General features: G+C 37.5%; 1 protein-coding gene across 1 annotated transcript in view; it reads left to right on the forward strand.

The window, feature by feature from the left end:
* FAM193A (family with sequence similarity 193 member A) overlaps positions 1 to 17,147 on the forward strand; it is a 78,154-nt gene that overhangs the window by 45,368 nt on the left and 15,639 nt on the right. The window contains exons 8-14 of the mRNA XM_064710212.1: positions 2,795 to 2,939; positions 7,672 to 7,749; positions 9,323 to 9,435; positions 9,590 to 9,832; positions 11,723 to 11,876; positions 11,983 to 12,162; positions 15,060 to 15,311. Of these exons, the coding sequence (XP_064566282.1) occupies positions 2,795 to 2,939; positions 7,672 to 7,749; positions 9,323 to 9,435; positions 9,590 to 9,832; positions 11,723 to 11,876; positions 11,983 to 12,162; positions 15,060 to 15,311 (1,165 nt within the window). The remainder of the gene's footprint in view (positions 1 to 2,794; positions 2,940 to 7,671; positions 7,750 to 9,322; positions 9,436 to 9,589; positions 9,833 to 11,722; positions 11,877 to 11,982; positions 12,163 to 15,059; positions 15,312 to 17,147) is intronic.

The following is a 17,147-nucleotide window of genomic DNA, read 5'->3' on the forward strand; positions in this document are numbered from 1 at the left end:
CATAGATTCTGTTTGTGTTCATGGTCTCTCAGGATTTTATTGTTGAGTTCTCTGTATCTTGAAGTGACAGAATTAGATTTCTCTGGGAAGGATATGTTTCTTCCTTCCATTGGAAATGAGTGGAGAAATGTTCCATCACAGAAGCCTCACATGGAAAAGCAGGGATCAGCCTAGTCCTCTGGGCATTTGGTGAACAGAGAATCACTTATGTGCAGTAGAGAAAGTATTGCCAGAGTTCCTTTACAAAGAGCATTGGCCTCATTATTTTCCCTTTCTGAAGAGAAATGTGAAATGGCATTTTGACATCTCAGCTTCGCTTAGATTTTGGGTGTTCGTCCTTTCTTTCATCCTTTGCTTAAATCACTAAATTTTTCATGTAGTTGGTGTTCTGTGGTTCGTTCCAAGGATGCTTATCAGATGTCAGACTAGAAAAGGTGTTCACATAGTGAGGTTTGAACAGCAGCTCTGTGGGGACGGAGTTTGCTTAGCTGATACAAGATCAGCTGTGTCAGTATTGCACAGCTGACAGGGGACATCTGCTGGGGTAAAAACTACCTGGGCCTTCATGTGCTGTGTCTTGTTTGGCTACATCTGTGGCTTGTTAGGAGGCAGCTCAGCTGCACAGTCTGCAGACCAGCTGGAAGGGCAGTCCATGGCTTGGCAAGAGTTAATTATTCAGCAGGGCTTTTGGGTCAAACACAGCAGCTCATAAGGATGTATTTTCATAATGAGTGTTTGAGGAAATCCAGTTCTTCCAAAGGTGAGTGATAAAGGTGTCAATATGAAGAGTTTCTTAGAGGTTAAATAATATTGATTGGGTTAAGGTGCCTCTGATTACATGCAGCCTCTGATGTGCCCTCTGAATTCACCACACTGCTTTATTGGGATGTGGTGACCAATGAAGTGACCAATGTCTGGGGCTTCTCTGTCCCCTTTGCTTTTCCAGCATGGGATGGGACAGTGGTTAGGATATTTGCAGAGCTTTGGTTAAATGCCATTGTCCAAAAAAATTGTGTTCCTGATCAAAATATGTAGGCATACAGTTTGTCAACAGGTATGGCTTGAAAGTCTCAGTTACTTTGAAGTGAGCAATTCTTGTTAAATTTTATGTATGTGTTATCCTTTTTATTACTTTTGTTTTTACTGCAGTTGAGGAACTTATTGCACCTCTGTTAAGAGGATTGAAATGTTAACTAAATTGTTACTTTATACTTGCCTTGGGGGTGAAAGTATGTTTACTAGGATCATGTTACCTTTACTCAGAGTCACAATAAAAAATTAAAGTGTAAATGCTATTGCATTGTTACTACAAATTTTTTTAATTGAGTTCTTTTTCTTCTAACTTGAGCATATTTTAAAAATTATTTCATGTACAACTGCTGTGTGAAAGAGTAGTACTAGTCAGGAGCAGTAATGATAACAAATTACTGAATTTTGTATAGTAGGGATCTGATTTTCACATAATTACATAATACCAGAAACAAAGGTTCCAAAAAAAGTAGTAAATTGTGGTCTAGTAACAGGAGTTGACAGTGTTTATATTAATAGTAAGGAAGTGTTATAGCATGAAGACACTGTATCCACTGAAACTTCTTTTTGTACTGTTCAACCCATGGACAGCCCAGGTTTTAATGTGCAGAGTTGCTTGTGCACCCTTCTTAAGTGGTTGTGTTGCAGGTTCTGGGCAAAACCAACAAAACAAATTTTAATTTATTGGCAAGTTCACACTATCAGCTGTAACTTGGTGCTTACTGAGTTGTCTGTTTGCTCAGCTCTCCATTGTGCTTAATTGCCAAGTTAAGGGGTTAGTTCTTTGCCAGGTGACAGCAGGACTGTGTGGCTCTGAGGTTGGGTTGACATCCTATTGCAATGAAAATCTATAACCTCCCTGAAATGCTGGAACTGGGCTTAAATATCACATTTTGTGTTGCTTCAATTTTCTTTTTTTTGCTACTGGCTTTGATTGCTACACAACCTTTGTGACTAATTAATTATCACACAGCTTCTCTTTAATTACTGAGTAAAAAAATGTTGAAAAGCTTCAGTTTATTTATGTCACTTGACATTACAATTCAGTGTGGTTTAAACACATGTTATTGAGTAGAATTTTGTCTTTTATTATTTGTCAAGTCAGTGTAATGGGAGTTGGCATATTTGCGTAAGAAACATTATGCTGTGCAAAATGCGGCAGCAGGAAGGGAGGTAAGTGTGTCTCCTATTTCTGGGGCTCCTCACAGACACATTGAGCAGTGAGTGGCATCCCCATGTTGTGTACCCCATGCTGCTCAAGTGGTAGTAGATAACTGCTTGTATCTCACTTGCCTCATTCTACTGCACATTTCCCACCTGGAACTCCAACTCATCTGGTATTCTTTTTGGCACTGGTCATGAGAGTTCTGCCTGACAAGCTTCTGGCTTTATTTTTATTATGTAGTTCTGCAGTGGATAGTCAACATGTATATTTAGCCCATAGAATTTGGAAGGATAAATATATCAAGCAACCAAATTTGAACAAATAGGTTTGTCATCTGGTTGCTCATGGGAAAGAGGCTCTAGCAATGTGGCACTTCCCACATTCTTGCTATTGTTGGTTACAGAAGATTGGAATAAGCAGGGTTTGGGTATTTTTTGAAAAACTACTAAAAATACTCAATTTTTGGGATACAAGCAACTCTGTGGGCCTAGGTGTGTCAACAATCACATTTGCACAACATTGTTTTTGGCTGGCAGATCTTAAAAGTGTGATTCTTCAGTGAAATGTCTCTTGTGTAACAAGTGCTGTTTGAACTTTCAGGCTTGGAACAACCCACGATTCCTGTAGTGAAGATATGTATAGTACCTTGCTACAAAGGTATCATCAACTGGAACAGGAAATGGGCCAAGTTGCTGAAGCATGGCTTGAATGCCAGAAAAGAATAGATGATTATGTTGATGAACAGGTAAGAGTCATGCAAAAAGTCTCAAGAATATGTAGGGAGCAGTCCATGCAGGACTGTGCCTTCAGTGAAGAATAATTTCTTGGGTATTTTTATCTAGGGCTTTGAAGCAACAAAATGTAACTTTTTTCATTCATGTAAGTCATTCACAATAGAAAAGCATGAACTTTAAATACTTAGTGGTGTACAATGACATATTCAAATTGCTGACTGTTGTGTTCTTGTTTAGAGATGGTCTTTGAGCATTTTATAAATATGTTAGCCAGTAAATGAGCCATAGGAAATAAAATAACCTGTTCCACAAAACCCCCTAAGCTTTCAAAATAATAACTGCATTAAATGAAATCCAGAGGAAGAGGTAGATTTTAAAAATTACTCTTATGTTTCATAGTGTCATGGTGATCATTGTACAGTTGTCAAAATGGAAACTCCAGTTTGTCTCAAGGCATAAATATTTGAGACTTCTGAAGCAGTCCTTTAATCAAGTATATGGTCTGATAGCTTATTCTTCTGAATTTGTGCTACATTTCAGAGAATAATCATGTCATTGTGCTGACTCCTAGGTTGCTAAGAGCTTAATTTTCAGAAAAATAGCTGTTTACTTTGCAAGTGGTTGTTTATACTCTTCAAAAATTTCTCTTGTGGCTTTTGCCTCATGCTCAAAATAATTAATTTTTTTAAACACCTCAGGAAAAGTGAATATCTGCTTAGTTCAATCCTGAGTGTTCTAGAAGAAAAAATGTCTTGGAAATATAACTGAAGATAGTGAATTCTGTGAATTCTAGAATCTTTTTTTCTATTTTGAGGTTTTATGAACAGTGGGAATGTGGAGAACTAATTTGAGATTCAGTAATACTGTGTTGCTTCTATAGATGACAACCATAGTTAAGTCTTATGATGCACTGTAAATGTCCTTCAGAAGTTGTTCCCTTGTTGAAGATTTAAGTGAACTTTTACCATTAATTTCAGTGCCTTTATCGATGGAGACAGGATATAACTAATTTTATTTTTAGAGTTCACTCTATATTTGGGGACTGCATCTGTGAGCTTTGAGTTAAAAAGTTTTCTCTTGGTCTGGCTGCTTTTGTGCATCTAAACATTTGACTGCAGCCCAGTAAAATGTCATCACCTCACATTTTGTGCTATTAGAAGTCATCTTTCCCATGGTGTCAGGGTGTCATGGCTGTCTGATATTGCCTCTTTAGTAAGAAAGGACCCCACTTCACTGCCATCATTCAGCTATTTTTTTTAAATGGCATTTCTGTAGAGTCACATTCATATTTGGTTTCTGACTGGTTGTCCTGTATCACTTGGTCAGCTCTTAACTGACTTTTCTGTGTTTCTTTTTATTAAGTGACCATGCTGCTGCCACAAGTCCTGTCTTGTAGCATTTTTTAAATTTGCTCAGTGATGCCTGTATCCTATGCAGACAGACACTCTTCTCCCAGTTGGGGAGTTTAATGTGGTGACTTATTTCCTAATGACCAAAAGTACCTGCAGCGATGTGGGGGGGGTGTGTAGGAGAAGCGACAGTAAAACTTAAACCCTCAAATTTTAAAGAACATAGTAATATTTATATTGCTATTTAGTCATATTTATGTTGCTATTTATTTGTAGGAAAAAGCATTTTCACAGTCATACCTTAAGCCCTGTGCTGGTGATAACCTGTGGTTATACTCTTGATCAAAAATACATTATTCAGTATAACCATCATACCTGAATTTGCAGTGATATTTTTGTCCACAAGGTAGAAATCAGAAAGCCCAAATGCTACAGAAACTGTGAATCATTCACTTAATAATGAATGCATGTTCATTAGTTGCTTGCTTATTGGCTCAACAAACTTGTGAGGTTTTCTTGGTAGTGTTTGAAAAGTTAAAAAGGAAAGGAGATTTAAGAATGGTTCTCACTTATGCATTGTGGAACTGTACCCAGAGGAGTCCATCAGCAAAGATAATTGGTGGACCCTCCACTATAGTATGTTATGTTACTTGTTGGTAAAAAAAAGAGATTAGCTCTTGCAAGCAGTACAAATATTAATTGTTTAATAAGACTCTGTAAGATGGTTGTGCCATGCACAGATATAACTGAATACACTGGGCCATGTATGTATGCTGTGATGAAGTTTAGAATAAGCAATTATCTTTATCAGTGCCTGTAATAATCATATGCTATATCTTTGGAAAAACTTTGGCGTATCTTGAGTACAGGAGAGTTTTAAGTATATGCAACCTGTACATCCAGATTCTGATTTCCTTACCAAACTTAGATTATGTTTACCTAGGAGGTCCTGGGTTATTTCAGCAAGTAATGGCTAGACAGTCATATGTGCTTCATGCCAAAAGATTTCCTTTTTTTATTTCCTTTCTTACTTATTTTTTAACTGAAATGCTTTTGCCCAGGCAGAGCTTCTTATTTGTCTCTCCATATTAATGTGTGATTTTTTATTTTTTTTTTAAGTCCCGATCAACTTAATAGACAAAATAATATGGACATAAATTGGTTTTTGTCTTTATGGTGGCTGTATAGATAATTGAAGCAATCGTTACTTTTGTGTGCTGAGAGTTTGTGATGGGAGGAATTATTTTTGTTGTTTTTTATGAAATAGTCTAGGAAAATAGGTTCACACATGAAATTTGGGAAGATCAAATGTGCAATTTACATTTGGTGCAGACTTCAAAATTTGGGAGAAACAAGCATCCTGTGATATGTGTATGGACATCAGAGTTTTCACAGATGATTTAATGTTATGTTTCTGTTCTGACCAGGCTGCTGGTTTCATTTCTTGATTAAATCCATTTCAGAATGGAAGAATACTTATTCTCATGTCTGTCTTGCTCGTCTGATGGAGCTCAAATACTTTTTAGCCTCAGATAAGTAGGGAGGAAGCAAGAGGATGGTAGTGACCCTCTCTTCTCCATTGGGCAGTGTTATTCATATTCAGTCCAGATGTACAAGACTGAAGTGCAAATTTTTTCTTCTGATGGCTTTTGAGTTTATCTCTCACTCCCTAGCAGAGTTCTTGGGCATGATTCATGTGGTTTGTATTGCAGCTGCTTTGCTCTGGTGAAATAAATATTCACTGGGGAAAAGAAAGGAGGAAGAGAAGTGGGTTTCTATTATTTATGGAATCAATAACTTAAGATACTTGTAGACATGGAGTATTGGCAAGGCTGCAAAGGTGGAAGTAGGAACACTTGAGTGTCAGCTCCTGTTCCCATTAATGCTCAGGTACCAGGCCTTGCCCTGTGCTGTTTGCTGTGACAGTTTCTGGGCAGGCTTGAGTGGCAGCTCCCAGTTAATGCACTGGCTGTTTTAAATGTCATTCTGTGGCATTAAAAGTCTTCTCTTACAAAGTGTAGTGAATGCAGGTGGCTGACTTTGATGGTGAGGGCACCCAAACCAGTGAGAGCTGCTGGCCTTAAATATAGCTCAAGGGTTCTCAGGGGCTGATAGTTCATCCAGGATGAAGTTTCTGATGTTGCTTGCCATAGGCTCTGCAGTACCTTTTAGTGTGTCTGAGAAATGGTATGAGTGATTTAAGAATATTTCATAGGTGTATTTTTTTTTTTTTCTAATTTTTGTAAATGGTAAACTCATTTTTTGGTGTTAATGTTATCTCACTGGCGTAAAGGAAATCCAAATCCACAGTAGTAATTAAAATATGATGCTGATAGTTTCAGAAATTAATTAGGCAGATTTTTTCCACTTAATACTGCTTCAGATCCCCAGCTTAAAATTTTATCTTCCCAAGTAAATAATGATAATAGCAATAATGTACTTAGCTTAATGTAGTGGGACTTTAAACTTTTTATCAAGTATTAATTTCTGGAGGCATGCTTTTGAAGATAAAAAGAATGTTGGTAGTGGTGTAACCCAGTGGTCTTTGGCTCAGTAACCTATTTTATGAAGCAATCTCTTATATTCTATAAGGTGTTAGGTTATGATGATTATGAATATTATTTAGGTAAATTTTTAAAAATATCTATTAAAAGATAACCCAGGTAGTTGTTTTTCCTCACTGATGAAGTAATGATGTTAGAATGTTGTAAGGTACAACAGGAGGAGTTTTGTTCTTGCATTTTGTTGTGTTAGAGTTCATGAAAGCTTTTGTGTTCCCTCAGAATCAATTTATTTACTAAATCATAAAATAGCATTTGTGTACAAAAAGTTACAGACTCTTGTGTTCATTTAGGTTGATATGATTTGAGAGACAAGCAATTATCAAGTATTTTTCCAGCCTTAGATAAATCAAGGGGCATGAAAAACTTTGATGATTAAGTAGTGTTAGTCTAGGTCACTACTTTTGATTCTTTGGCTGATCAGTTCCACATGTGGTACTTCAGGGTTTACACTTGAGCCTGCACTGGGCCTTGCTGTAAATCCGTTATCTCTAGATTTTAATGGATTGCAATGAATCTGAAATGTTGAGTATTTAATAGCAATCAGTGTTTATCAAAAAATTATGAAACTATTTAATGAAAAGGAATATTAACATAAGGAGTAAGAGTGGAAAAGTCTGAGTGGAAAATACAAGTGAAAAATTGTATAAATAAATAGAAAATCTTTTGTTTAAGTGACTCAAATTATTAGCAAATAAAACACATTTCATATTGACTAAGTGTAAGTACTTGCAGAGTAATATAGATAAGCTAGGTATAATGAAACAGGCCAATGACATCAAAGTAGGTTTTCTATTGTTAAATCAATGAGTTTTTCTTAAATTCTGTTTTAGATGGCAATGAAAACAAAACAACGCATGCTAAAGGAAGACTGGGAATTTTTTAAACAGAGGCGTTTTATTGAAGAGCAGGTAGGATTTTTTTTCCATACCCTTCTAAGTTATACTTATGCTGCACATACATTTGTAAGATGCAAACATGAGTGTAATATGTTGTACTAGTTCTGTGCAATCTAATTCTGCAACTATGCCAGGCATGAAATTTGCTCAGTTAAAATACAGAGAAGTGAGATCCAAGAAGAGCACGTAAAGGTCTGTAATCTCAGTTACTGCAAGGTAAAACATAAACACTGTAGTCTTAGGACTGAATGCCAGGTGTTTAAAATCTTTGTACAAAAAAAAGTGGAATTTTTGTTGCCTTAGAGTGGGATCCGAAAACAGCCAATACATTGAGTGTGGAGCTGTCTTGATGTACATGGTAGGGAATATTGTGCTCAAGAGTTTAACAAATGCCTGTGTGTGTGCAGGAGTGTGAGCCTCAGTGTCGGGGCAGGTAATTCCACCTGTTGAGACTCCAGAGACAGCTCCTGCAGTTGTTTCTTGGGGAAAGGGCTGAGCAGAACTGTCTTCCTTTTTTCAAGCTGTAACCAGAGAGGGGCCAGTAGAAGTTTCTACCTTATTCTAAAACTGCTGTTTAAGACTCAGTACTCTCTTCTGCAGCCTAGAAGTGTTCAAGTGTGCATCATGCTTTCCATAAGAGTACAGTGGGCTTCGGCTAGAGTCAACTCTGGATGGAGAACCTCTCCGTTCCTGTACCAGTGTGCAGAAAGAAACGCTAGTCATGAGCCAGAGAGAGTATGATAGTACATTTTAATAAACTTAAACTTAAGCTTAAATTGGCAATGTCTCAAAGCAGTCATCAGTAAGTACTTTTTCCTATAAGGAACCTAAGCCTGTGTTAACCATGTATTCAGAACATCTGGTATGCAGGTCTTCTCAGAGGACTTGAGGAAGAATCCTCTTTTTCCTTGATCCTAATTGGCCTTAAGTGAGCTGTAAGACCATGGCTGCTTAGGTAAGGATCAGGTCTGGGCATCTATAGAAGTGGGAGCTTAGGCACATCCTTGTTTAACCTAAGGCTTGTAGGTATCTAATGAAATTAGGTGTTTTCAGGATTAGGCCTCTGCCAGGTGGAGATTATTTGGATTGTATTTTTTTACTAATGCAGTCAAGTCCTGTTTTGGGCAGCTACTCTTGACTCCATACCATTGTAGCTAACAAATTAGGCCTAAATTTTTTTTATTTACAAGTTAAGGATCGGTTTGCTTTCCCCATTTGTCAGCAGTGTGCTTTTGTGCATATCATGAAACAAGACAAAAACTGCTCAAGTTCAGAATGCATCAGCAGAAATACAGTGCAAGATGTACCTATGAATCCATCAGGGAGACAGACTTGTCCACTTTCCTATTTCATACTAGAGACAGACTTTATTTGAAGAGTATTGATGCCGAATGTTTGTCATTTGTAACTTTGAACTTCCTTTTTGTGATAAAACGCCATCTTCATGGAATTATTCTGAATTATTCTGCTTTCCAATTATTTTGCCCAAAGAACCCTTTTTGGTTATGTATTGTCATTATGTGCCATTGCGTTTTTAACGGGAAGACTTGCATTACTAAAACATTACTTTTACCATTTACTTCAGCTTAATAACAAGAAAGCACTATCTGGGGAGAACAACTTCACAGACACAATGAGACACATGCTGTCATCACGTTTGAGCATGCCTGACTGTCCCAACTGTAATTATAGAAGAAGGTGAGCTGATGTTTTTGGTATGAAATCATAATAAATCATTACTTTCCTGTTCAAGGAAAAAAAGAAATGCATTATTGGAACAAAGAATATGGTTACTTTGAATAAATGCTAGTTCAACAAGATCATAAAAATCTGTAATTTAATTTTTGAGCAGATGTACTTGCGATGACTGCAGCCTTTCACACATTTTAACGTGTGGCATCATGGATTCTCCCATAACGGATGACATCCACATTAACCAGTTACCACTACAAATCGATTCTGCTCCGGATTATTTATCTGAGATCCGCCCACCCAGTATGTCTTCAGCAAGTTCAGGATCTGGTTCCAGCTCACCTATCACAATTCAGCAACATCCCAGACTCATCCTCGCAGATAATGGTTCTGCACCAACTTTGTAAGTTCCTTTTCCTGTTTTAAATTTTTATAGTGAATTGAACTTAAGCAGGCAAGTGACATTGGCTGGCTATCATTATGTAATGCTAGTTTAGCCCCAGAAAATTATTTAATAACTCCAGCTGTTTGTTATGCAAACATCTATATATTAAAATAGATGCTGTTGGGTTTCTGAAAATTTCTGAGGATACTGTATTACCACTATTGCTAGAAGTTTCTGTAGTACGCTTTCCTGCTTTGCAATTACAGGGACGTCAGATTCTTACTGCGTTAGAACATTGTCTTAAAATGTCAGATTTTCCTAAACTGAGCAAGGGAACTGGCATTCCTTTTTGTGAAGGATCATCAATTCACATGAATCACTTTGGTTCCAAAAAAAGCCTTTATTATATGGCTTTTTGGATTGTTGAACCTGTGTTAGTATGGCTTCCATCAAAAATTGTTGTCCCTATCAGAAGTATCTGCCACTCAATTTCTTACACTCCACTCCAAGTCTTTATGAGATTTGAGACATTAGCCTAATGGTAACTTCCACCTCGTTGTGATTCCAAAGAGTAAAAGCTGCCTGGTGGGCTGGCTTTTGTACTCAGTATGGCTACAGCTAACTAGGAGTCTCCTCTGTTATGTGCTGTTCTAAAGAAATACTTAAAAACCCCAACTTGAGTCACTTGCATGCACTGAAATAATGAAATACCTGCTGTAGGTACAGTCAGGGGAATTTCCCATTGCATTCCATGCTCACAGGGTGTGATGAACAAGGACAGTGCAGATGTGTGGGCTGTTTGTGGTCACTGTCAGTCACTAAGTTCCGTTTTCTCTAAGCATTTATCTACTGCCACCAATTCCATTACAGAGCTGTAGTTTCTGTACCTATTCAGGGAGCACTTGAAAACTGCTACGTGTTCTTAAACGTGTACTTTGCCATTTCTATCAACTCTCACTAATTTTGGTGCTGAAATGTCAAAAATTGTTCACTTTGTCTCTTCAGAAGCTAGTTCAGTTGGATCCAAGTATTATTTACTGTAAGAACCCTATTTTTAGGGAAATACCACTGCTCCTTGGGGAAGTGCCATTTTAGGTCTTATACTAGCTGCTGTGTTTTGTTTCTTCATTGCACATTTGAAATATGCCTAATGGTGCCATCATGTAATTAAATTTTGGCTGAGTATTCTATGGAATGCAAAAGATAAAAGTGCGCAGTTTAAGAGCTCTTTTAAGAGCTTTGGATTATTGTAGCAACATGAACTAACTGATCTTTGCAACACTTCCCTGGAGTGAGTAATTAAATGTGCACGTCCTATTACTGTCTATCTGTTAGGCAAAAAAATTCCACTAAGTATTTTAGAACTAATTTTGAAAAGCATGCAGATGTGAGGTTGTCTACAAACTAATGACTATTGAGAAATTTAAGAGCTGCTGTGATGTGTTCAGTGTTACCTTTTTACTGGTGTGACATTTAACGTGTGGAAAAACTCAAATTTTATATTCTGGGTTTTTCCACTTAGCAATTTGAATGAAGGAAGACATTGGCATAAAGCTTTTTTCATCAAATTTAAGGTCATCAGTATCCTGGAATTATTAATTCCCTAGATTCTTGGTCAGAGAAGAGTGTTTGAAAAATATTTTGCCCAAAAGCAGTAGAGAATCTTGTTTTCAGTTAAGTCTGTCATTCAGGCATGTGACTGCTACATTGAGTAGGATTATGTGGCAAATCGTTTGATTTTACTTGCTTGAAAAAGTAAATTCAGTTGAACAACTTGGAAGACCATCCATTGACTCCTAATTGGAACATTTATACAAGGGATGCCCTCAACTTTATTTCATCTTGGTATTCTAGCTGCTTTCACTATAACTGAGCACTGGGATTTATCTAAGCCTCTTTTCCCCTCAGTGGTAGTGATGATGATGATGTTGCACCATTATCAGCAAAATTTGCTGATATCTACCCGCTGAATAATTACGACGATGCAGAGGTTGTAGCCAACATGAATGGAATCCACAGCGAGCTGAACGGCGGCGGTGAGAACATGGCCCTGAAAGATGAGGTACAGCATTTGCAGTGCCCTAGCTTGTTCTGCTTTTTGGATGTGCTCACTGGAGAAAGGCTTGTCCTTCTTCATGTCCCCATGTTAATGAGTTAATGTTGTCCAGTCTCCTCAGGTGAGCAGTACTAGCAGCAGTTCCTCAGAAGCAGATGATGAAGAAGCAGATGGGGAGAGCAGTGGTGAACCACCAGGGACTCAAAAGGAGGAAATGTCTCTAGGAAAAAGGGCATTAAGGAAAGAGGAAACAAAAATGGATAGTCCACCACCTTCTTACCCCAGTCAGCAGGTACAGACATCTGAAAGCGTCTTGTAGTAGATTAATTTCTGAAATGTGGCTGTTGAATGAGAAGACATTTACATCGTCAATTAATTTTTTAACTTAAAATATTAAGTTGTCAGTAGGTAAGTATGACACCTAAAATAACTAATTGTTACATTGTCATGTCGAATAACCTTTTAGTCAAAACCTGAAATATGTTAGTTATATTAAAAGTTACTTCAAGAAAAGGGGAAAAAGCCTATTCCTACCTGTATGAATGAGAAACAAACTAACAAGCATTTCTGTTTGGAAGATCAGCCTGGTCTTTGCTAAATATTGGTGTTATGTTATTTGAAATGAATTAGGGTGGGGGGTGGATGTTATGAGTACTTAGTTAACACATATGTGGTGGTTTGACAACATATTTCTTTGATATTTGAGGATAGTCATATCCTCTATTTGAGGATTGCCTTTCCCTGTCTATATACATTCGTTGCATGACTTCAACAGTATGGGTCTTGGGATGTTTGGTTTATTTGTTTTTAATGGTTTGAGATTATGAAGCTCTTGACTGTGAGGTCAACAGACCACCTAGAGAACCATGCCTGGACTACCTGCTCTGCATGTAGCAGTGTTTGGTTTAACAACTGAGCACCAAAGCAAAGGATCCAATGGATTTGTCTCTGTAACCACAAGGATTTCAATCTAAGTTACCCTGCAGCTACAGCACAGGCTCCCTGCTTTGAGAGAGACTGTCACTTTCATTTCTTCTTATTGCATGAGAGAGTGCATAGTGGTGCACCTTTGAGACCTTAGACAATAATCATCTCCCAGCAGGTGTTATCCTCTAGTTAGGATGTTTTAAGACCTTCCACTGAAAGTATTAAGAGTATTAAACCAATTTTCTTTCAGCAAGTACATGGAGGGTTTATTCTATGTATTGCTGACCTATGCCATAAAAATTACATGGGGTGAGACCTCTGTCAGACTAGTTTGAAACTGGTGAAAGAGATTCAGTATTTGCTGTGGAAAATCAAATTAGATTATATAAGTCTGCTTGCCTTAGGGGGAAGCAAACTAAAATGCAAGATAAAAAGATGGATCTGGCCTTTTTCTTTTCTTTGAGGAGTAAGAGTATTTTCAGAATGATTCTGAGGAACTCTTAATGACATTCTTATTTAGTCTGATGTAATCAGAGCTGAGTAGTGTAGTGTTGTATTTAAATGATGAATTTCACTTACACACGTCATGTGAATTTGAAATTTTTTGGTATTACCTCTTGGTTTTGCTAATTTACTCAGTACCTCTATTTCTCTTGGATTCCTTTTCAGTACCCAATTCATCAGAATTGGAGTTTGAGTCTCTTCAGTTTGTTTGAAATATTTTTTCCATTTTCATTTGTTAGTAGATTAGTGTTAATTTCTGGGTAGTACTGATTTTTTTATTATAAAGGTAGGGGGGTTTGTTTTCTTTATACATGAAATTAATTCAGCTGTATTTGGTTGATGACATCTGTTATTTGTTAAAATATACCTTGTGTTAAAGGTTGCAATGCCTTTAAATGCTAATGATGAGTTACTTGTTTCTGAGAGGAAGGGATATGTAAGAAGAGCATCACCTGGCAGTTCTGATCTAGAAAGGTAATTGTAATGTTACATTTTTGGAAAAATGTAAACTGCCACATTGGTGGGAAAATGAGAAATTGGGAAGTATTCTTGGTATTGTTTCTGATAAAATTATATCCCAGTGAAATATCAGGTGACAGTGCTGGAAAAAGTAATGAGCTGAAAGGGAAATGAAGCTGCTCTTTCCTGGGCTGCTTTTCTTCTCAAGTCTGGAGTTCTTTTGAGACAATAGAGGCTGATGATACCTTGAGATCTGTACAAGTTTCTGAAGTGTGGATTTTTCATGGTTGGTGCAATTGTGAAATTTTTAGGAGAAATGTCAGCCTCACACATTTACAGGGTAATTGAGTTTAGAAGGGGCTTGTGCAGATAATCCAGACCAACCTTCCTGGTCAAAGCAAGATCATCTAAAGAGAGTTGGTCAGCACAGTGTCCAGTTGGGTTTTGAGTACCACCATGAGTGGAGGCTCTAGAACTGCTGTAGGTGTTATGTTCCAGTGTTCAGCCACTCTCACAATGAGTGATTTGAGTGGAATTTCCTGTATTTCAGTGTGTCCATTTCCTCTGATCCTTTCATGGGATGCCACTGAGAGGAGCCTGATACTGTCCTCTCTGTTCGTCCCTTCTCCACCCAGTCAGGGTGAATCTCCTCTTTGAGGCTGAACAGTCCTAGAGCTCTCCTTCACTCCTTGACAGATGCTCCCATCTTTGTGGTCCTTCCCTGGTCTGACAGCAGAGTGTCCCTGTCTCATACTGGGCAGCCTGGGACTGAGCCTGGCACTGGAGTCGCCAGTGCTGAGCAGAGTGGAGAGATTGCCTCCCTTGACGTGCTGTTCGTGCTCTGCCTGTTGCACTGAGGACTACTTCCAATTTGATCAGCTAATCAACTCTTACCACTACTTCCTACACCCATTTTTTACATATGCTTGGAAAGTTGTGAAAAATATTAATCCAGTTAGGCTTTTTCTTTTTATACTGCGGTGTTTGCCTAGTAATGATTGAATGCTCTCAAGGTTTGTATCAGTATTTTGCTTGTTGTCACTCATAGTGGACATTAAATCTCTGTATGGTATGAAATCTCTCAGTCTTTAGGGTGTTCTTTTAAGTAAGACAGAGATTCTTCACTAGTGCTTTTGCTTCACTATGAGACTTTTCTATTGGTACTAGAAAAAATTATATGGATGCTCTGAAAATATTCATTGATGTATGCAAAATGAAATAATACTACTGATTAGCAGGAATTTTTTGTCTGTTGAGTAGATTGAGTTTTTAATGGGTTTTGTTGGGTTTTTTTTGTAGGCTGACCAAGCTCCAAATGCTTGTGAATGTCATGTTTGCAAACAAGAAGCCTCAGGACTAACAGTCTCTGCACTTGCTACTGGACGCCTGCCTGCTGGGCACCAGTTTATGAATCCTGAAAAACCTGCACATCCTGCACTTCATCTTTACCCTCACATCCATGGGCATATACCATTGCATACAATTCCTCATCTGCCTCGTCCACTTATCCATCCCACCTTGTACACTGCTTCTCCCTTCACACACAATAAGGTAAGCCTGACCAAGGAGATGGATGCATCCCCATCCCAGGGGAAATTCTGTACAGCTGTATAAACCAGCATGACTGAGTATCAGTGAAACAATGAAAAGTTGTTCCAAATTGTGGTTTGGTTATAATATTTCTTTTGCAAGGAATGCTGAGGGGCAGGGAGTGAGATTGAGAACAGCTGGAAGGTTTGTACAGAATGGCTGAGGGTATTTTTTCATCAGGAAGACTGATAATGTCTTCACTGTGATTAGGAAGCATGTTGAGTCAAATGAGGCTTGCAAGGTGGAAGCAGTGATGGATCTTCAGTCAGTGTAAGAAAACTAATTGTCTTCATTTTATATGTATCAGAAAAATTTAGTATTCCATTTTGGCAATAATATTCTGAGATTTGTAATTAAAAACTTTTGTGAATTCCTCTCCTTTTTTTTTTTTGGTTGGGATTTGTTGGGTTTTTTTGAGCAAAGACATAGGAGTCTGATTTCATATTTGTAAGGGGTTTTTTGTCCTTCAAGAGAACTTGTGTTTCTGCAAGTTCTGCAAAGTTCTTTTGACCTTAAACTCGTAAATAATAAACAAGAGAGAATGGTGTGGAACAAGAATTGGGACCAAGTGACAGCTTTTCAGAAATATGAGTTAAACCCAAGCCTGCCTGTTCATGGGGATGCTGTTTCACGTATGTTTAAAGCAGCTGAACTGTGGGTGATGCTGAGAGGGGTAAAAAAAGCCTCTGTCATTAGGTACATCCTTGTCTTCTCCTGGTCTGATCCCACTGGTCAAGGTTGCAAGGAGAGTAGAATAATCCATCAAGATGACTCTTACTTGCTCTTTTTATCCTTCTTAGCATCCACTTTGGGTTTTCCTGTCTTGGGTGTCCCTCACTTCTGTTCCATAGCTGCAATGTGCCAGCAACAGCCTATTGCTGCTCTTTTGAGACCATGTTAAGTATTTCTTTGCAGCCATGTAGTCAAATTTTCTTCAATGCAGGTTATTCCAGCCCCTCCCACCTTCACCATTAGGCAGATAATGAAAATTCTTCTTTATAAAAAAGGGAGACTATTTATTTAAGTAGTTTGTTTGGCCATGAGTCTAATGTCTGAAAGGTCTTTGGACTCAACTGATATTTTTAATATCTTTATCTATAATATCTCTATCTACTTCTGCATAGCTTTTAAATTGCATCAAATCTAATATAAAAAGAGAAAAAAAGCTGCTTTTCTATATATCTGTATAATATCTATAATATCTCTATCTACTTCTGCATAGCTTTTAAATTGCATCAAATCTAATATAAAAAGAGAAAAAAAGCTGCTTTTCCTTTTTAAAGGTAGCAGTATTTGAATATAATGTTTATGTTGCATGAGGTCTCTGGGAAAAGGTAATTTTAGAATGTGTAAACAATTTCAGCCAGAAGAAATGGAGTGAGCCCAAACAACTTGTCTCTATAAAATGAGAAAAAATGTGTGCTTCCTTTTCTTTTTCCCCCACTTGGTACTTAAAAGGAAGGGGTGTATTCCTTCCTTGTTAATTTTAAGTTAGGAACCACTTAATACTTGAAAATTAAAAGGAAGGAAGAAAATAATTAGCTATTGTTTTATGTGTTTTGTTTCTTTTTCTCTTGCCCTTATTTTCAATGCTGAAGTGTTTGTAATCCCTTTTCCACAATTGTGTTCTGTGGTAATGATTGTCATGTCAGAGAAGATGAATTTGTTTAGGCAGCTGATGCTTTGAAAGGTAGTAATTCCTAGCAAGTTCTAAATTCATACAAATACTGTTTTTAATTATATATTGACACAACTATTTTTTGAGATTTGGATATTTTGTGTTCATCAGTTAGTTAA

The sequence above is a fragment of the Zonotrichia leucophrys genome, chromosome 4 (genome assembly GCF_028769735.1).
Source record: "Zonotrichia leucophrys gambelii isolate GWCS_2022_RI chromosome 4, RI_Zleu_2.0, whole genome shotgun sequence".
NCBI lineage: Eukaryota > Metazoa > Chordata > Aves > Passeriformes > Passerellidae > Zonotrichia > Zonotrichia leucophrys.